Here is a 23,115-nt window from a genome sequence, read left to right as displayed (position 1 = left end):
CTTTGTCACAATATATCTAGTGAATACATACATCTTGAATGTGTCCATATATTAGGATTAGTTCATTTCTCCGTATTGGTCGCTCACGATTTTGATGTTTGGTGAATAATTTTTCCAAGGTTGTTATGTTGTTTTCCTCATTGCAAGTTTTCACGCGTTTTTTCTGTTCTTTGATTTTGGTGGTTTTTGTCAGATTGTCCTTCTGAGATGGTTTGAGACTCCTTTGTTCGTTGTCCCTTCCAGTTACATATTTGTTGGCAACAATGGTAAATTACGGTGTCCGGTAGATGGTTTTGTTGATGTTTGGTTATTTTATTGAGTTTTGTATTGCTCGTAAAGGTTACTTATTGCTTCCGTGAATGCTTCTCTGAGTATGATAAGACGGATGTCGCTAATGTTGCTATGTAGCCTTCTGGATGCCTAATAGCTGATTGAGAATGTCCTCTTCTAATGTACAAACAGGAAGACATGTGCAAAAGTAGACAAATGTTAGGTTAGAAAGCGATACTGAGGTAATGACCAATATATTGCTCTCAGATGTCAAAGTTAGATATCGAGTAGAGTGTTGTAAAATTGCTTAATGTGAGAAAATTCTACCTCTTTCCTTTGACGATGATCGGCTTTTATAGGTGTCTAAAAGTGTATTTGTTTAGGGTGTTACCCGGTTTATTGCATGATCCGTGTAAAGACTGTTATTTGGCTTGTACTGCTTCATATTTGTTTATTTTAAGGATATGTACGCTTGCACTTTTCCTGAGATATGTCTTTTTAGAGGTCTTTACTCGTTACGTGTTGTTGTTGACTCAAAGGTCGCCCTTGCGTAACTATGTTTACTTCTTTCCGATAAATTTAGAAGTTTTCAGGTCGTTAATTGCTTGTTGAACTGACCCGGATACACCATTACTAAGCAACCATTTTCTTTCATTTTCCGATTAATTACAGTATATCATTTTTAACAAAAATCAGAAAAAAAATATATAACAGTTTTAATAGATAGGAAATTATTGTGGTGTGTTTTTCTTATTCTCAAGGAATTATTTGTTGCATTTTTTCGAGCACCGTCCTTTTTTAAGATTCGACATGTTTTAAATATAATAATTATTCATTTTAATATTATGTTGTGTAAAATTGACATTAAATTATTTATAATATAAAAATGTGTTTTAAATATAGTTTTTGTATTTAAATATAGTTTTTGTATTTAACAAATATGTTGCCACTTGTTAATCTATTAGTTCTCCATTTTAAATTTATTAGACCTCCTCGTTAATGTGACACTATTTGTCAATATATTTATTTTTTATTTTAAATTTTAAAATTTATATTATTGTTTTCATTAATTCACAAATAAAAAATATTTAATATATATTAAAAATCAATTTTACATATTTATTTGAATCAACGATTATAATTTCATATAACTAATAAAAATATCTTTTAAATTAATAATTTATTTATATAACTGATTAATCATTTTGAGTTTTTACTATAAAAGTTTGATTAATTTTATAATCGTGGTACCCACGGGTTATAAACTATTTAATAATATATAAATAATTAATTTAGTTATAATTTTATATTAGTTTTTTTTTTTAAGTTTTTATAAAAAATATAAGGACTAATAAAAGCCCTAAATTTTTAACGCGTAATTGGAAAAAACTCTAATATTTTTTTTATTATTGCTATGGCCATAACTTTCTCGTAAAGTTATCACTCTAGCCCACTTAACGAGTTTTATGGTTAACTTTTTTACAAAATCAGTCATAAAAAGTTCAAATTTGGTCCCTAGGTTTTTCAAAAATTTTACACCACATGGTTTTTAACTTTATTTTTTGTTTTTTGTATACTTTATTTATTTTTGGTTTATATATATATATATATATATATATATATATATATATATATATATTATTTCCTTTTTTTTATATAATTTATTTATTTTCATTTTTTTACTTTTTTTTTCAACAATTTGATTTTTTATCCTTTTACTTTTTGTTTTCTATTTTTTTTTTCCTATTTTCGTTATTTATGGTTTTTCTAATGTTTTTATTTATTTTGATTCAAGCAAACTAACTTGAATTCAATATAAATTACTATAACAATTTTTTTTATAGAGACTGACTATTATTATTTTTTTGTTTTTTTTAATCTATTATCAAATTGAAAAATATTATCTTGAATTTAATCTATTGATATCATATATAGAAATATGATTTATTTGCAAGTTATATTACACATTGAAACACTAATTCTCAGTAAACAAGGTAATTTTTTTCAATTTTCATTTTTTCATAATAAAAATGTAATAACACTAAAGAAAAAAAAGAATAAAAAGAAAATAAGTTGGACTGAAATTACAAATATAAACATTATTATTTTATTTACTTGAATAAAAATAAAAAATTACAAAAAACATAAATTATCAAAAGTGTAATATACTCTTATATATTAATACATTTTATATCTCTTGAAAAAGGTCAACAAAAAGATAAAAATACAAAAAACAAAAAAAATCAAAAACAAAAACAAATAATTGGAAAACAAATAAAAAAAAAGATGAAAAAAATAAAATTAATATGAAAAAACCTAAAAAGAAAACTCTAATATACTCTGCATATACACTAAAAAATACAAACAAAAGGTAAAAAAGTTAAAAAAAATTGTTGAAAAATAAAGTTAAAAAATGAAAATAAATAAAGTATATGTATAAAAAGAAAATAAAAAATGTACATATATATTTATAAAAAACCGAAAATAAATAAAGTATACAAAAAACGAAAAATAAAGTTAAAAAATCATGTGATGTAATTTTTTGCAAACCTCAAGGACTAAATTTGAACTTTTTAGGACTGATTTTGCAAAAAAGTTAACTGACTTAATCATGAAAGTCGTTAAGTGGGTTAGAATAATAATCCTGAGAGAAAATTGTGGCCATAACAATAATAAAAAAAATATTAGGGTTTTTTTCAATTACGCGTTAAAAATTTAGGGCTTTTATAATATATTAGTCCAAAATATAAATAATGAAATAAAAAGTCAAATTAATTATATACAAATAATTATTTTAGTTATAGTTCTATAATAGTTTTTATAAAGTTTTTATAAAAAAGTATATACACAAATGAATAAAGTTAATATTTTAGATGTTGTTTTCGAACAACCAAAAAAATACTAGAAATTGTACTTTTTGTATGGTTGGGATGGTTTAAGTTTTTATAAGGCTATTCGGAGTGGACGGTGGATTAGACGTCCCGATGTCCGGTGGTTTGGCGTCTCTATGAAGGCGGAGAAATACAATAGGAAAACTCGATTTTTTTTTTCTTTTTTTTTTCTTCACCACTGATCCACGGCTGAAATCCATTTCCACAAACTTAATAGGTTGGTTGTGAAACGGTAAACATCCACATGGTCTTCCTTTTGCATATAAACCACTAGTGAGGATAACCCCACAGCCTTAATGGCAATTTGCAAGTGGCAATCTCTTTGAGACTTCTTGGCTAGTCTACCCATATATCTGGTCCAATTACTCTCTTTTCTCTATATCTCGCCATCTTTCTCTTTTTTTCTCCTAAAACAATATGATAATAACAAACACTCAAGTAATGCAAGATGCGGCTCTCGCTTTTCTCATATTCTGCATTGGATTACAGTTAGTGGTATGCTTTTTACACCCAGAATCTCCTCCAGGCAAGTCTCTCTCTCTCTCTCTCTCTCTCTCTCTCTCTCTCTCTCTCTCTCTCTCTCTCTCTCTCTCTCTCTCTCTCTCTCTCTCTCTCTCTCTCTCTCTCTCTCTCTCTCTCTCTCTCTCTCTCTCTCTCTCTCTCTCTCTCCACAGAGTCAGGATCCCGAAATGGATACGGAAATTATGCATACTTACTTAATGACTTATGATAAATTAAATATTGTGATTCACTTCCTGCGTATGCAGATGAAACCTACCTTGGGTTGACATACGAAGCCACCGATTTCTCTCCGGAACAAGAATACGATTACATCATTGTTGTAGGAGGGACAGCAGGTTGCCCTTTAGCTGCCACTTTATCTGAAAAGTATTCGGTACTTCTTCTTGAGCGAGGTGGTGTAGCCAATTTAGATCCGAATGTTTCATATGAAAATAACTCCTTAACAACCCTACTAACTGCAAATAACAAAGATTCACCTGCTCAAAACTTCATCTCTGAAGATGGTGTACTAAATACAAGAGGGCGGGTATTGGGAGGTACTAGTATGATAAATTTCGGATTCTACTCGAGAGCCGATGACTACTTCTACACAAATTCAGGTATAGATTGGGACACCAGTGCTGTCGAAAGAGCCTATGAGTGGGTAGAAGATAGTATCGTAACTCGTCCCAATCAATTAGGTAGGTGGCAAGCTTCCACGTTGAATGCGTTACTAGAATCAGGAGTTGATCCTGCAAACGGGTTCACCCTCGACCACCTTCAAGGCACCAAGATTAGTGGTTCGACATTTGATGATTCTGGAAGACGACATGGAGCAGTTGAGCTCCTCAATAAAGCAAACCCTGAAAACTTAAAAGTGGTAGTCCATGCAATAGTTGATCGGATCATATTCTCCACCTCTAACTCATTAGGTAACAAAATTTTCACGTTTTCGTCATCTTGTAAAACTGAATAGATTATGTTAAGAAACTAGTTAAGTATATATCGACTCTAAATATTTGCTTTGGCTTCATGATGAATAGCGGCTACTGGTGTGATATACCATGATTCAAGGGGCACGAGTCATGAAGTCCACGTACGAAAAAACGGAGAAGTGATTTTGAGTGCTGGAGCTCTCGGAAGTCCACAACTTTTGCTAGTAAGTGGTCTTGGGCCAGTTTCATATCTTTCTTCTTTGAATATTCCAGTTGTTAGCGACCATCCGTTTGTGGGGCAATTCATGGCTGATAATCCTCGCACAGGAGTTAATGTTTTGGTCCCAGTCATATTACCTGATGTAGGAGTAAGGGTGGTTGGGATAGCAAAAAGTGGCCCATACATCGAGTCTTCTGTAGTCCCTCGACTTACACCTTCGATAAACTTTATACCATTCTTGGGTTCACTTCCACCTTTAATTAACTTAAGTATAGTGATTATTGGTGGAAAGGTTACAAGACCATTGTCAACTGGCTCACTACATCTAATATCACCATTTGATGTGGACGTTAGCCCAAGTGTTCGTTTTAATTACTACTCTCACACCGAAGATATACTACAATGTGGTAACGCAGTTGAAGTACTTCGGAATTTTTTGCAAACTCGGACGATGGAAGAATACAAGTTTGGTGACATCTTTGGTGGAAAGGATTTCAAATATCTTGGGCCATCATTACCTGAAGATCCATCTGATATGGACTCCATTGCGACTTTCTGTCGTGAATCATTGTCTACATTTTGGCATATCCATGGTGGATGTTTGGTTAACAAGGTGGTTGATAGTCATTTGAAAGTTATCGGAGTTGATTCTTTACGAGTGGTTGATGCTTCAACGTTCTTCAACTCACCGGGAACGAATCCACAGGCTACACTTATGATGTTGGGTCGATACATTGGTGTGAATATACTTAACGAGAGAGCAGCAAATGACATACATTCTTGATCTCCATACAATTAAAGATGTAGTTCTTATATATTTGTACACCCTTCATCTGTCGTCTAGAACACATCCAACGTATTATTCTTCTGTATTATCCAACCCTTGTATTTGTTCTTGGCCTTATCCATGTATTTGTACTATATATTGTTTCAATTAATGAGAAGGGACGTATGAAAATTATAAACACACTACTAAAACCCTATTTAATATTGCTATAGTGTTTTATTATTATTATTATTAGTTTATAACCCGTGGGAACCACGATTACAAAATTAATTAAACTTTTATAGTGAAAACTTAAAATTATTAATCAAATATTTTAAATAAATTATTAATTAAAAGATATTTTTTTTAATTATATAAAATTATAATTGTTAATTTAAATAAATATATAAATTATATCATCTTATAATTTGTATTAATTTTATTGTAATGTTATTAATTTAATATAATTAGAGTGAGAAATTTAAAATTAAGAATTAATATGTTAATAAATGACATGCATTAATTAGGAAAACTAATAGAGTGACACATGTCAAAAGTAGAATAGAATATGTATTTATTAAAAGGCATACTAAGATGACACATGTCAAAAAGAGATTAAAACTATTTTTTATTAGAATAGGAAGATTATTATTATTATTATTATTATTATTATTATTATTATTATTATTATTATTTTTAATGCGGTGGTAGCATTAAACCGCATCATTAAATTGCTTAATTTCGCATTAATAAATTATGAAACCGCATCATAGCCTTGATATTTCATTTTGGGTCTTATATTGAGGATTATTCTTATTTAACTATATATATATATATATATATATATATATATATATATTTTAATAGATGTCTACTCCAACTAATACTTCTGGTTCCTCCAACAACAACAACAACAACAATAACTTCTCCTTGTTGAACATCTGTTCTAAGGCGCAATTGGATGACACTAACTATAATGTTTAGATGCGCAACATAAAAATAGCCCTTCGTTTTGAGGATAACGAGTATGTCCTCAAGAGACCATTGGATGAGACCGAAGAAGAGAAGGACACTCTTGAAGAAATGGTCACCTATAAGAAACACTATAAAGATGCAACAAAAGTTGATTGCATCATGGTGGCCACAATGACTCCAGAATTACAAAGACCCTATGAGGATTACTAGTTGTACGAGATAAACAAGGAAGTTATGGAGAAATACCATAAGCAAGCTCATCAGGAAAACTACGAGGTGTTAAAATCCCTCATTGCTAGCAAGATGAAGGAGGGAGAGTTTGTTAGCAGCCCGAGAATGCAACGATACGTGGACATGCTCATCAAGCTGAATGTGAATTTTGATGAAGAGTTGGCAATCGACATAGTGTTGAACTCTTTGCCAAGTTATTATGATCAGTTCATATTAACCTATCATTTGAACAACAATTAAACTACTTTGTCTCGATTGCACAACCTCCTACGAACAACTAAAACAAGATTGAAGGGAAAAGGTGCTGCCTCCACTCTCTTTAGTGCTCTCTGGCCATTGGTCAAGGGAAAGGGAAAAAGAGGAAAGGTCCTCCCAAGAAAAACTTGAAGGGAAAGTCCCAAGCTAGGTCATCAAGTACAAGACCCAAAGGAAAATCTAGTTATGATGCTTCCCCTGTCTCTGATCCCAAAGATGCCACTTTTTTCTACTACAATGACAAGTGGCGTGGAAACGAAGTTGCCCAAAATACATGCAAGATATCAAGGATGGCAAGGTGAAGTTAACCTCGACAGGTATTTAAACTAACTTATCTAATAACTCATCATATTCTTGTTCTTGGGTCCTTAATACAGGATGTGGATTTCACATTTGTTCTGATTTGCAAGGGCTAAAAAGAAGTGAGGGTATGGAGCACGTAAGGATGAAATTAATCATGGGGAATAGGCGATCTTCACCTGTCACTGAGATTGGAGTTTATGGCTTAGTGCTTAGTAGTGGGTTAGGATTAGATTTAATAAATTGTTGCTACTCGTCCGAAATGACACGAAACATAATTTCTTTTCATGCATTGTTTAAACAAGGTTTTAGATATTATTTTAATGATGATAATGGTTCTATTTCTGCTTATAAAAATGGTGTTTTTTTTCAAGATTTACCTTGTGATGGTTTGTATGAAACTGTAATGGTTATAGACAATTTAGGTAATAGTGTCTTTTGAATTGATTCGTCAAATGGATTAGACAAAGCATTATTGTGGCATTTTTGTCTTAGACACGTTAACAAGAAACGCATCGCCCAACTCCAAAAGGATGGAGTGTTGGAATAATTTGAATTAAGTTCAGATGATACATGTGAATCTTGTCTTTTGGGTAAGATGAGAAAATCACGTTTCACTGGTTCTTGTGAACAAGGTGAAGGATTGTTGGATCTCATACACACAAATGCGTGTGGGCCCTTCAGATCCACCACAAAGGATACTAATCAATATAACTTTTACTAATGATTATAGCAGATATGGCTATATCTACTTAATCAAGCATAAGTAAAAAACTTTTGAAAAGATCAAAGAGTTTAAACATGAAGCTGAGAATTAATTGGGCAGAAACATAAAGAAGCTTAGATCCTATGGAAGCGGTGAGTATCTTAGTATCGAGTTCCATGACTACCTCAAGGAATGTGGAATAATTTCACAATTGACACCTCCTAGGACACCACACAACTTAATTGTGTGGCTGAAAGTCACAATCGAACCTTGGTGGACATGGCTCGTTCCATGATGATTCAAGCGTCTCTTCCAATCTCATTCTAGGGGTATGCCTTAGAGACTGCCACCCACATTCGTAATCTTGTCCTAACTAAGAAGGCTTCTGAAATACCTCACGAAATCTGGACATGGAAGGTTCCCTCGTTAGCACATATCAAGGTTTGGGGTTGTGAGGATTTCGTTAGAAGAGAGACTCACGACAAGCTTGAACCTCGAAGCGAGAGATGTATTTTCATCGGCTATCAACAAACGTCCTTTGGATATTTGTCCTACAGACCTAGTGAGAACGTGGTCTTTGTAGCAAGAAGGGGAGTCTTTCGCAAGAGATAGCTTATATGTATAGAGGACAGTGGGAGTACAATTGATCTTGAAGAAATTCAAGAGTCAAACAACGAAGGAAGCTATGAAATTGCTGTTGGGTTTTGAGAATTCTAACACTCCTAAGTGTACATGCAACCCTAAATACCTTGGATCTATGTTTTCTCTATTATACATGCAAATATGAACTTCCAAGGTATTATCCTAATCTAGCATACAAAACAATGAATATAACAAGATAGAATACATACCTCTTGATGTAGAAAGTCTTCATGAAGCTTGAGTGCCTAGTGCCCCAAGTGTGACACCTGAAATGATTCATACAACATCAATTGCTTTTGGAATAACCTTGAGAGAAATGTAGAACACTTCAAAGAAATCGGCTAGCCCTTTTTATCACACATAGTGCTGATTTTTCCCAAAGAATATGATCTTATATAGTTGTTACAATTAGGGTAAACCCTAATTGTCATGGCTTTCCATTTCCTTGGATCCATGGGTTCAAATACACCATGGAGCATCCATGGAGCATCATATGGGTTTTAGCCCAACTTGATAATCCATGGAGCATTAGCCCACTATACAAGTATGGATGATTTACACAATCAACCCATATATTTAATTAGTCTTCTTTTGATCACTTAATTAATTCTAGATTAATTCTTGATCAATACTAATTAAATAATCTTATTAATATATTATAACGTATAATATTTTAACAAACCTTAAGTGTTATTTTTCTCATTATAGTCTATCCAAATGCATGATGTCATGCAACCCAAATGGACCACACCGGGTCGGGTCAAGTCTTACCAATTATAGTTATGGACTTAGACATTAATCCAACAGTCTCCCACTTGGATAAGTCTAAAACTATTATTGCGGATGACTTCATGAACCGACTGGCAATCGTAGCTCTCAAAAGCTTCCGTCGAACTCTGACCTTGCCTATCATATGGACTGAGACATGGATAAATCATTCTCTCTATCTATTTGTTGTTGCCCGATTTCCGACTTATGACGAATGACTGATTGAACAAATCAAATAAATTCTGGCTTGGCCAAGCATTCACAGGTGTCATCGCTAAATCATCGAGGGGCCCAGAAATGTCGCTTTTATCCCGAAGGTAAAAGGAATGGATAAACTTCGACTCATATGGCTTGTTCTACTACTTGTTGAATCATATACAAAAACACGTTTTATAACATCGAGTTACCAATGCAGTTTCGTGCAATCAATGTATAACCAACTCTTAGTAACAACTCATATCTCTAGGTTTGAAGAATATAAGATATTATCGTCTCATGATCACTCGTGATAAAATCCATGAAGTGATTCAAATGAGCGCGGTTTGAATCCAATACTCAGAACTTATGAGCACTCATGAGCGTTGTAGCACAACTTTGTCCACCATCTTGGACCTCTACAAGCCTACCCACGACAGTCTTGATTCATATCTGCATCCAACATATGACCGAATGTGGATGGTTTGAATAACTTAGTCATTCTGGAAGAATAACCTAGTCTATTCTGGAAGTCAAAACATGCAAAATGAAACACAAGAATAATTGAATCTAATATGGTATCAAAACCTATGAACATAAATAAAACACCTTTTATTTATCACCATATGATTACAGATTATTCATTGCATACCGTTTCAGCTATCAACTTTATTCTTGAATTAAAAAAATAGTTGTCCCATGCTCTGAGCATGTACACTATGTTTTTCTAAACAATAGCTTTGCCATACACCAAGTATGCACTCTATGTTTTTCTATGATCCTTACTTTGTCAAATAAACCAATTGACCAAACTTTTAATGATTCTAATTTCACACTCCCAAATCGAAACCTTATTAGACTTTAAACTTAAATGCACTACCCTCTTGCAATGAATGTGTACAAAGTCACAAAGACTTGTCAACAACCATTACAGGGCATTCCAATGAAGACCTACTCCATGGACACAAAGCCTTATGTTCAAAGTATGCATTGCTTTGAACATGCTTCTTGCACTAAGTTCTTTCTAATCTTACACAAATTGCTTCTATCTATAGAGACAACTCTATATTCCCATTTTGACTACTACTTCTGAACAAGAGTTGCCTCTTTTCAGACTATGTCAATATGGCCCTTCCAAAATTCACACTATACTTCCAATTGTCCTTGAGCAACCAATCTTTGGTAAACCTTAGATTGTCCTCGACAATTGCTTAATCACTTTAGTCATATCCAATTCTAGACATTTTCCTCCTTAATGCCCCAAGGCATTTGGAAAATTCAGAAAGAATAAATATTATAGCACAAGTAATCGATCTTGTACCCAAAGTAAATGGGACACAATTCATGATGTTTCACATAAAGACATGGTTCTAGACCATTCTTTTTCCATAATAATTTTTTGTTTGCCATATCCTCAAAATTTGACTATGAAAAGGGATGCCATAATCATAATTGAATTTTGAGAACGCAATATATAGAATTTTCTTAAGTTGAACCAATCCAACATGAAATTCATATATATATATTCTTGACTAAAGGTGATTAAAATCTCAATATATGATCTTTAGAATCATTATAAACTCAATCTAAGCTTTTCATAATTGAAATGAAGTATAATTTCCTCTCCCTTAATTATAGCAAAACAACTTTTTCAAACCCTGCAACCTCACGAATTGAAACCTTTGTTTGTCTATAATTAACATTTCTAACTTGCAATACTTATTATAATTATCATGCTCCCACTGACATGATGATTATTAGCATAACACATATGCTCCCACTAGCTTTGACATGTACTCAGAAATCAGCTATTGATTTTCTGGCCAAAGTTCAGATTTCTGATACTAGATTGCTTTGATAAGACTTTATCAAAATCATACACCTTATCTTAGATAGCTCACAGGTGTGTGTAAACATTTTTAGAACTATGAAAAGGAATGCCATAATCATAGTCTCAATTGGTTAGACCTTTGCTATTTCTCATACGTCCATGTTTGTACACTACTAACGACTTTGAGAATGCAAATATTACTATCTACTTAAAAATCAAATTAGTGGAAGTGTTTCCTCACCAGCATTTTCATGAATCGGAGAGAAACATTATGACACTTAGATTTTTATGGTGTATGAGTTCCTACCCATATGAATTTGTCAAAACCTTAGTCACAAGACACGGATAATGACAAATCCAAACACAAATGGACTGAACTTATGCAATTTTAACTTCTTGCCACCTAGCAGTACATGGCCTGCCATTGCTTCCAAGTTGTTATGCAACCAATTGAGAACTCTAAGAACTCATATGCAAAGCCAACTTTAACTGGAATGGGCACAAAATATGTCAACACGATAGGTTATAAACCTCAAGTCGTGTGCTAGTGAAGAACCTCAGGTTTTATTCTTGATTAGTTCTTGAGACTTTCAAGACCTTTAAGACTCCCACTGTCCTCTTGACATATAAGACTCTCTTGTCAAATATTCAAGGGATAGTGCGGATTTTTTTTATCAAGACAAACACTTCACACAATTGGCCTAAGTTGGTCTTTGTTTTATCCAGAACATCACAACTTACCAACTTCAAATGCACAAGAGTAGGACACTTTTATTCTTACATTTGACACGTGTTTTTAAAACTTTCTTTAAGATATGTCACTCAAGTTACAATCTTGGAGTATGACTCTAAAAATTGTTTTGGAACGAAGTATGACTCATCTTCTTGGTTTGACCACTTCAACAATTCATAGCTCCTCTTCTTAGCTATCAAAATGCACTTAGAGGATGAACTGTGATAAGGTCTCTTAATCATCAAGATGATCATATAACATGATACTAAAGTACTCTCCCATCTTTTCATATTTGAGAAACTTTTTTCCTTCTGCATAATTTCATTCTTCTCATTCGTTCTTCCATACATCGAAAATTTTCCAGTGTATCAGAATTACACTTAAGCCTGTAAGTATAACCATATTTACTAAACTTTAGTAAATCATGACGAATAGTCTTATCGATTATTTGTGGTGGGCTTGATCAGTGCACAAGAATGTGTACTTGATCCCTTAGTCCTTTAATTGACTCACACATCCATGTGAACAAGTAATTAGTCTTAATTTTCCAATGCTTGAAAGTTCTCAATCATCATACTATACAACTTGCACGATTCCAAGTTTTGGTCCAATTGAAACATGGGTGATGAGAAATTTTCTTTATTTGGTAAATTTAGACATTACCACAAATGAAAGAATCAATTTCATATTTCCAGTCTTGCTATTAATGGAATCTTATAAGCAACAAAAATTTTTCACAGATGTCATTGTAAGGATATTTTAAAATAAATAAAATCAGAAATTTTCCTTTTATTTTAAAACCTTTGCGGAAGAATTTATCCTTACAATCCATATGAAAACTTGTTATTATCTGTTCCTAAGAAATATCTCATAACTCCTAAGAAGTAGCTCAAGAATCTAATCTTCAAACTATGCGATAGAAATCCATCTACGCGATCAGATTCAGCATATCTTTTCTTTAAGTTTCGTTACTTTTCTTTGATTCTTAAAACACCAAGATGTGACCCAGTCAAATCATGTAATAAGAATCTCCAAATAGGAACTTAATAGAGTTAGACAATGGACTTTACCTGAAATAAAGTCAAACTCATTGACTTTACCATCCTTAGGTAAGTTGGGCAGCTTCGTAACCAAATCCCCTTCCTTTGGCAATAGAACCATATGGACCCTTAGGTAATAGTACATGGAAATATCTCAGACTTAGCCTTTCTCTTTACCATTTGGTCAACCAAGTTGACTATGGCCAATCCCTTTCTATTGGGAAGAGAATGTTTTTTTTCTGGATTTCCAGTGTCATCATTGTCAATGTCCATAAAGTTTTGGGAGTCGATCTTCTAATCAAATTTGCTTTACTAGCCTTCCAAATCATTTCTGATCAGCAGTACCAAGCAAATAGATAAGATTATTAAGGGTCGTGTCATATTCTGTTTCATAGGAGTCCCAAAGGAACTCACTATGTGACTTAGAAAGTGATTGAACCACCAACTTTCTCAAGACTTTGACACCCAACTCTCCCGGCTTGTCAATATGTGACTTCATCTCCAAGATGTGATCACACCTAGACCGTGCCTTGCCAATAGTGCTTGAGTGACCTTGAACTTGTGGCTTAGGGAGAATAATTGGAGGAGGTGGAGGAAGTGAAGTTCCAAGAGATTTAGGAAGATCATAGATGTCTGAACTAGACATCTTTTGGGAGATATTCAAGTTTAGTTGATTTAAAGTCCTCAATATAACACCCAATATGAAATATTAAGGCTTGGACCCAACAAACTATTTATAACTGGAGGAGGGATGCCGTAATCCAAGTTATAAAATAGTTGAAGGTAGGTAAATGACGATTTACCAATTTCCACCATGAAAAACGAAATATAATTAAGTTTTAATTGGATTTGAAACTCCTAGATCTTTTGAGATTCATTGAACTTTTCAATGACATGTTTCAATATCGAGTGTGCCCTTCAGGTTTTGTGACTGGGATGCCGAGGATCACAAAACAAGGTGTGAAATAACCATGCAAATTACTTGGTACTCTTAAATGTTTATCACCCAACTGATGTGCCGGTAAACCACACACGCTCCACCGGCCTATGATTAAACTTTAAGAAACCCTTTGCCCACCTTGTAATCAAGCCAGTGTGCCGGTAAACCACACACGCTCCACTAACCGACTTAAACAAAGTGCAAAGTGTAATTTCATGGATTAGCACCTTATTCACATTTTCCTAAGTAACTAAGATTGGGTATTTATAAATGGTTTAGTTACTTAGTATTTATCATTAATACCTTTAATGAAGGGAGAATTCTAGTCCTTGTCCTACCCGTTCGGCTAACGACCATCCACCGGTCAAGGAAGCGGTGGGTGAGAGTGGACACTCATTAAACTGCCATTTTATAGGCAGTAACCTTATACCCCCCTTATAGACCGACTTCGTGAATGAGGCCTACTAACGGTAAGACTGACTTTACTCTTATACATATATATATATATATATATATATATATATATATATATATATATATATATATTATTAACTTATAGTATTATGAAGTATAAGGGTTGAATTTTAACTTTTAAAATTCTAAGGGCTAACTTGGAATTAAAGTATTCATAAGTGAAAATTTTTTCAAATTCCAAAACTTGAGGGCAAGTTTTGAAACTATTCAAAACTAATTTAATTCCATAACTTATGAGTTTAAAGTAGTTTTCATTAAAAGACTCTTCAAGTTCTATAACTTGAGGACAAGTTATGGAAGACTTTAAACTAATAAAAGAATGTACCTTTTCTTTATTTTATAACTTATGGAACTAATTAAGGTTACATATTTTATTATTTATTATTTAATGAAGAGACGCTTGAACCTCCATAACTTGAGGACAAGTTATGGAGTCATAAAAACATTTAATTAGAACTAGACTCTTCATTTTGTAACCTTTGCCAACTTTTATGAGTTTTATGATTCTAAAATGTGACTTTTCATATAACTTGAGGACAAGTTACAAAAACACACTTTGGAATCAACTCTTAGATTAAAATGGATTGAAATCAACTATTTCACACAACTTTTCTATTAATCTAAACAACTCATATGAACATGATAATTGGAATCAAACTTTTTCATGTAATTAGCATAACACTTAAACTAATACAAAACATGAATCTATTGACAATTATCTTTGAAATTGGATTAGTATGAACATTACCACATCAAAACAAGTTTAAAAGTCCAAAAACAGCTTAGGGTAATGTTTCTAGTCCAATTCCAGCCAAAACAGTCGAATATATGCTGTCTGGGGGTCCAACTCGTCGAGTGCACGAACAAACTCAGCGAGTTGGATGCATTTTGCCTTGGACTCGGCGAGTTCATCAGTGGACTCGATGAGTCCAGTGCCCAGAATGCCCGAAATTCGACATTTTTAGCAATTTGCATCAAGTATAATTGAAAATAAGCCTAGTTACCACTGTTGGATTTTGAGTATTCTAACACTCCTAAGTGTACATGCAACCCTAAATACCTTGGATCTATGTTTTCTCTATTATACATGCAAATATGAACTTCCAAGGTATTATCCTAATGTAGCATACAAAACAATGAATATAACAAGATAGAATACATACCTCTTGATGTAGAAAGTCTTCATAAAGCTTGAGTGCCTAGTGCCCCAAGTGTGACACCTCAAATGGTTCACACAACATCAATTGCTTTTGGAATAACCTTAAGAGAAATGTAGAACACTTCATAGAAATCGACTAGCCCTTTCTATCACACATAGTGCCGATTTTTCCCAAAGAATATGCTCTTATATAGTTGTTACAATTAGGGTAAACCCTAATTGTCATGGCTTTCCATTTCCTTGGATCCATGGGTTCAAATACACCATGGAGCATCCATGGAGCATCATATGGGTTTTAGCCTGACTTGATAATCCATGGAGCATTAGCCCACTATACAAGTATGGATGATTTACACAATCAACCCATATATTTAATTAGTCTTCTTTTGATCACTTAATTAATTCTAGATTAATTCTTGATCAATACTAATTAAATAATCTTATTAATATATTATAACTTATAATATATTAACAAACCTTAAGTGTTATTTCTCTCATTATAGTCTATCCAAATGCATGATGCCATGCAAACCAAATGGACCTTGCCGGGTCGGGTCAAGTCTTACCAATTATAGTTATGGACTTAGACATTAATCCAACAGTTGCTAGGGCTCAACCTGAGCAAGAAATTCTAGTTGAACCAACTGACAAATCATTACATGTTAGGAGTTCCAGTAGAGTTAAAATGCCACCTGAGTTCTATGGATTCAATATTACTACAAATGGTGATCAGTTTATAAATGATAGTACACTGGTAAATTTAGGTAAACCTTCTGACTACAAGTAAGCAATGACAGGCCCTGAGGCTACCAAATGGAAAGAGGCAATGGACATCGAGATTAAGTCCATGTATGACAACCAAGTTTGGAATTTGGTTGATAATGTACTAGTTCGTAAGACACATGGCTGCAAATGGATCTTTATGAAGAGGACATACATGGATGAAAAGGTACACACTTTCAAGGCTCGACTGGTTGTGAAGGGCTTTACTCAAACCCCAGGGGTTGACTTTGATGAGACCTTCTCACCAGTAGCTAAAATTAATTCTATTAGGATAATGCTCGCCTTAGCTGCGTTTCATGACTATGAAATTTGACAGATGGATGTCAAACCTGCTTTCCTTTATCGAAAGTTGGATGAGGATGTTTACATGAGCCGGCCAAAGGGTTTTGTGGATGAAAAGTATCCAAATAGAGTGTGTAAACTTGAGAAATCAATCTATGGATTGAAACAAAGTTCTCACAGATGGAATCTTTGCTTTAACGACAAGGTCAAAGAGTTGGGCTCCTCTAGAAGTGATGATGAATCTTGTGTATATGTCAAATCTAGTGGGAGTATAGTAACCTTCCTGGTTTTGTATGTTGATGACATACCTATTATAGGAAACGACATTCCAACCTTGTAAGAAGTTAAGTTCTGACCACCCAAAATTTTTGGATCAAACAAGGTCTAAATTGTAACCATGTGCAAGTGAATTCACAACGTAGTTTGTTGCAATAAAAATATAACAAACCAAGAGGGTATTGTTTGTATAAGTTAATATAATATATACTTAGGGAAAATTATCGTAACTAACCTTGAAGATCAACAAACTAGAAATAAAAGCACACTTTAAGGAATAACTCCCCAAAACCGAAATCTCCCTAAGTCCAAACCAATAGGCCGAAATCACCCCTTAATGGGTGATGCTTAGACCGAAAACCCTTCCATGTGGAGCCTCAAGACCGAAAATACCAAGAGCAAGCCCACTAAGGCCGAAAACCCCTTGTGTGAGGGAGTTATGGAAGCAGATAAGATGTTTGATTTTGTGATTTATATGCTTTTCCTCTTTTCCCATGCTATATATTACCCAACAGTATTCCAAGTAACTAACCAACATATTTCCAAGTAAACATTCAATCAATTACCACCTTATCTTTGGATGAGATCATCTCTACAAACACCACCATTTCTATTCTATCTTTTATTACTCCATATTCTCTCACGAACCATAACCAAACATCTCCCAAGTTCAAGTTCTCCAAGATTATTCTTAGATTCTTGGTAAGTATTTCTTCAAATCTAGTGTGTTTATACACTTTTACGTTAGTTTCATTATATTTACACACATATTATTATGTGTTAAACTCTTAGGATAACATTCTTGCCAAGAAAGTTCAACCACCACATTCAAGTGTTAGGCTTGGAAATCTTCACACCATCTTCTCAAATAACCCACAAAACCACTCAAGGTGAGTTCATACCGCCATATTTTCAAGCTTTTTCATGTTTTTAGGGGGGGGGGGGATACAAGTAATACTTTGTTTATCACACAAATATTTACATGTTTTCATCTTTATGTTAAAGATAAGATATTAATTGCATAACATATGTTAATATTAGTTTTTGTACAAGTATTTTTGATATATATATATATATATATATATATATATATATATATATATATATATATATATATTAGTTTGACTTGCAAAACTAACAAAACAAACATAATCTATGTTATAAAATCATAAGAAAATTTATGATTTGTAAAACTACATGGTTTCTGGAAACTTTTACTAAAAGATAACTTTTCTAGCAAAAATGGTTACATTATAGTCATTTAATAATTTGGTGATTTACAACCCAAAAATATTATGTTTTGATTTCATATTTTGACACTAGACAAGATAATAACTTTATCTTTATATAATAGATTATATAAATAGTATCAACAAATACACAAGATAAACTATAATTTGTATAGTTTGGAAGTCAGAAACCACACTTTCATTTCAGAAGAACCATATAATTATTCAAAGGTATAATTATTTCATTTTACAAGAAAAAGGAGACATAGTCCTCGTGAATCTGTTGATGCTCTTGTGATACATTCTCTTCACCGTACCTACCTAGCCTACACCTTAAAATACTAAGATACCAAGAATCAAACGAAATCTTTAAAATACTAAGATACCAAGAATCGAATGAAATCTTTAAAATTCTATAGGAGTATTTTAGGATATCATAGAAGCATACACTTAAAAACTCTATGTAGTTCTTATACCTCTATTATCGCATAGACGATATGGCTGAATTTCAGCATGAAGACCCCTACTACCCTGCCATAGCAGCCATCAGATGGAACAAGGAGGAACCATAAGAAGTTGGCGAGGAGGACCTAGAAGAAGGCCTTGAACAATACCAAGAGGTGGGATTACAAGGAGGAGGATACTCATGTGGAGTCAGATGATGAGGAAGGCAAGAGAGAGATCATTAGTGAACCTTAGCCAATCGAGAGCAGGCAAGAGCCCCTTTCACCCCTTCCTTCCAGGTTGCACCTCCACAAGGGCAACCCAGATACATGCCTAGACTAGAGGAGACGGCCGACGAACCGCATTAGGCATGCACCCACACCATACTTCGAGCCCCAGCACCCTCACAAGTCAAGAACTGCCTCCAATTGTACCATAAGTGGCTCCTATAGACACCCAGGTTCAGGCTATCCATCATGAAGTAATGGAGATTGGAGGCGAATCCCGGAATGAGATAATGCGAATTTGACGCATCCACGAAGAACAAGAACACCACTCAGGAGCCCTACTGAACCAACAAACAGAACATGAGAACATTACAGGCCGTATACACTCCTTAGAAGAGGAAGTGGCTGCTACCATACAACAAATCCTTGTAGCTAAGGCTAGGGCAGCCTTAACAGAACAGAGAGTGGCAGAAGCTACTCACGAAATGAGTGAAATGGCTGGGCACCTTGTGTGCCATTTTGGCATATGATAGACTAGTATAGCCGAGTGGGTTAGTGACTACACTACTCGTAATATGTCTTAGGTTTATTGCATCTTTCATCACAAATAGTTGTAGTAAATCAAGAGTGGTACGCCCTCCAAGAACTCATCTAACCCGAATCAACTAAATGTATTGATGTTTAGGTTCTATTTTGATAACTTAACGTTCGTACAATACCTACTACTTACCACCATAAGTACGTTTTTATGGTGTGGTCGAAAACATTTGGGAATCATACAACAAAACATGTAATTCTACAAATAGACCTCACTACATTTCAAACCACCGTAACGGCCGCAATGACAGCCGTCATGGTAAAACTTAGCTCTATCAACGCAAATAGAAACAGGAGCGGTGCCTGCAGTACCAACCCTGATGGAAACCAAGGACACCAAAGGGTGTGTTCCTACAAGGACACCCTAAATCACAAACCTAAGAACTTCTGTGACAATTAAGGGGCACTACCCAAGAAACGAAAATTTTGGAACAAGAAAGGGGGTCGTTCGACTTAGGTACCTGCTAAAAGACAACAAATTGTGGCAGCCCATACCACCACTATCCCTACTGCCTTAGTGCCGATGAAATCCTATGCTGGAAACTTACCCAAATGCCACAAATGTAAATTCCATCACAAAGGATCCAGCCGAGAGATGCATTGCAAGAATTGCAACAGAAAAGGGCATACGACTTGCTTCTATAGAGTGCCAATCCAACAGGCCACCCAAGCCGCTAAGGCTAGGAGGAGTCAGGCTTGCTATGAATACGGGGAGATGAGGCATTTCAAGAGGGAGTGCCCAAGGACTAAGTACAAAGATGTCAATGACATCGGGAAAATTTCAACAATGAAACATGAGAAGGCAATGAAGGACACTATTGTGATTACCGGTACACTTCTTCCCAACTAATTCATACGGATGTGTACTTTACAATAGAGGTGCGGAAAGGAAACTCGTAGGTCACAAGGTACAATTGCATGCTAAATCAAAACCCTCAAACATTCATGAAAATTTTCCAGGTAGAAATGACTAGGGGAAGAACTAAAACTACCAAGAATACATACATAGGATGCACTCTAACTCTAAACGAACTTTTCTTCTAGAACCAACTTAATATCAATAACAGTAGGAAACTATGGCGCGGCCATTTACACGTTTTAGACAAGCCCTCGCCAAACCCATATCATACGTTATGAGAAACCCTTTGATTAACGTACTAAATAACGAAACCCATGCTATCTATAATGACAAACCTTTCACAAACCTCTGAATCGTCCTCTGCATCTAAACTCAGAAGTGCCTATGTAAGAGGTACCACACTCTTTCTTCGCTCACAATATAAATAAGGAACAGGAAGCGAAAGACATCAAGGATATTCCAGAGTTTTATAACCTTCCCATTGCGTTCCCAGAAGATCTTTCGGAAATATGACCTATGTACCATGTTGGGTTCAAAATCGACTCGACTCTTGGAGCAATTCCCGTAGCCAAATCCCCATAACGCTTAACACCGACGGAAATGAAGGAATTTGCCCATTCAACAGAATGATCTAACGAGTAAAGAAGTTATCGGACCAAGCGTCTCACCTCAGAGAGTGCCATTCTGGCTCATAAAGAGAAAGGACGAATAGTCCATATGACCATTGACTACCAAGATCCAAACAAACCCGCTATCAATGGCCAATATCCCCTATTCTGAATCGAAAATCTATTCAACTAAATTCAAGGAACGAGCAAAAGTCGGCATACCACCGGCTTGGAATTTTGTAGGAAGAAATTCCCGAGACAACCTAATATTTATAAAGCCAACTGCACCACACACAACCTTAACCTTGGTGACACTAGTGTTCTCCTTAAGGTCTAGAAACACTACCTCTAGGGCGTCAAGTACACAATCTTTATTGGCCATGACCATCCATTCATGTCCACCCCGAAGTTCAAGGAGGCGCAAGCTTGAAACGTTGAAACCCTATATGGACGTAAATGCAGGCCACCCCTGTACTGGGTTGAGGTGGGTGACGCACAGCTAGCAAAGGGGTAAACATTTGACCGCACCAACACCGGCCCTAAGATCGCTAAAGAGATAACCGAAAAGATCGTCCAAATTCGAGAACGACTAAAGGCCTCTAGGAACCGACAAAAGAGCTACAAGGATGAACGACAGAAACCCTTGGAATTCTAAGTCTGCGACCACATCATGTTTAAGGACTCGCCCTGGAAAGGGATGATACATGTTGGGAAGCGTGGAAAATTAAATCCAAGGTACATTGTACCATTTGAGATCCTCACCAGGATCGGTCTAGTAGCCTATAGACTTCAGTTACCGCCAGAACTCAACAACATACATCCCATGCTCCCCGTGTCCAACCTTAACAAGTGTCTCTCCACCGGAACTCTTGTAGTCCCATTCAACGAAAGCGAGATAAACGAGAACCTTCACCCCAAAGAGGAACATGTGGGGATCATGGACAGGGAATCAAAAGAACGACACAGGGTCAAATACCAATAGTGATGGTTTGCTGGAGCACCAAGAGAGGACCCAAATTTGCTTGGGAACACGAGAATCATATGAAATGAAAATACCCAAAACTTTTCCCTAGGGCTACCAAGAACCCGTTCAAGATATAAATTTGGGACGAAATTCCCTCTAACAGGGGGATGATGTGACAACCCGAAAATTTTGGATCAAGCAAGATCTAAATTGTAACCATGTGCAAGTGAATTCATAACGTAGTTTGTCGCAATAAAAATATTACAAACCATGAGGGCATTGTTTGTATAAGTTAATATAATATATACTTAGGGAACCTTATCATAATTAACCTTGAAAATCAGGAAACTAGAAATAAAAGCACAGTTTAAGGAATAACTCCCAAAAACCGAAATCTCCATAAGTCCAAACCACTAGGCCAAAATCACCCTTTAATGGGTGATGCTTAGACCGAAAACCCTTCCACGTGGAGCCTCAAGACGGAAAACACCAATAAAAAGCCCACTAAGGCTGAAAACCCATTTTGTTAGGGAGTTAGGACCAAAATCACAAAGGAAAGGAGGTATTTCGGTCATATATGGCCGAAAACACCTCTATAACCCTTTTCTAGGGTGATTTCGGTTTAAGGAAGCAGATTAGAGGTTTGACTTTGTGATCTTTTCCTCTTTTCCTTTGCTATATATTACCCAGAAGCATTCCAAGTAATTAACCAACAGATTTCCAAGTAAACATCCCATCAATTACCACCTTATCTTTGGACGAGATCATCTCCAAAAACACCACCATTTCCATTCTATCTTTTATTACTCCATATTCTCTCAAGAACCATAACCAAACATCTTCCAAGTTCAAGTTCTCTAAGATTATTCTTAGATTCTTGGTAAGTATTTCTTCAAATCTAGTGTATTTATACACTTTTACGTTAGTTTCATTATATTTACAGACATATTATTATGTGTTAAACTCGTAGGATAACATTCTTGCCAAGAAAGTTCAACCACCACATTCAAGTGT

The 23,115-nt window shown here is 34.8% G+C and overlaps 1 protein-coding gene across 1 annotated transcript; it reads left to right on the top strand.

The window, feature by feature from the left end:
* Window positions 1-3,503: 3,503 nt before the first annotated feature.
* Window positions 3,504-5,784, top strand: LOC145062082 (sinalpyl alcohol oxidase Nec3-like). The gene is made up of 3 exons (XM_079009703.1): window positions 3,504-3,687; window positions 3,929-4,594; window positions 4,706-5,784. The coding sequence occupies exons 1-3, from the start codon at window positions 3,579-3,581 to the stop codon at window positions 5,599-5,601; spliced, it is 1,671 nt and encodes a 556-aa protein (XP_078865829.1). The 5' UTR covers window positions 3,504-3,578; the 3' UTR covers window positions 5,602-5,784.
* Window positions 5,785-23,115: the final 17,331 nt, after the last annotated feature.

Source organism: Lactuca serriola, chromosome 7 (genome assembly GCF_051521515.1).
Source record: "Lactuca serriola cultivar US96UC23 chromosome 7, Lser_US96UC23_V15, whole genome shotgun sequence".
Lineage (NCBI taxonomy): Eukaryota > Viridiplantae > Streptophyta > Magnoliopsida > Asterales > Asteraceae > Lactuca > Lactuca serriola.
The sequence above is the reverse complement of the archived record's forward strand: the minus strand, read 5'-3'. Positions and strand labels throughout refer to the sequence as shown.

What these genes read in the sequence shown, in the direction of transcription:
- LOC145062082 (XM_079009703.1), top strand. Translation starts at nt 3,579, where the DNA reads ATGATAATAACAAACACTCAAGTAATGCAAGATGCGGCTCTCGCTTTT. An exon ending in ACACCCAGAATCTCCTCCAG is followed by an intron (nt 3,688 to 3,928) that starts GCAAGTCTCTCT and finishes CTGCGTATGCAG; the next exon opens with ATGAAACCTACCTTGGGTTG. An exon ending in CTCCACCTCTAACTCATTAG is followed by an intron (nt 4,595 to 4,705) that starts GTAACAAAATTT and finishes CATGATGAATAG; the next exon opens with CGGCTACTGGTGTGATATAC.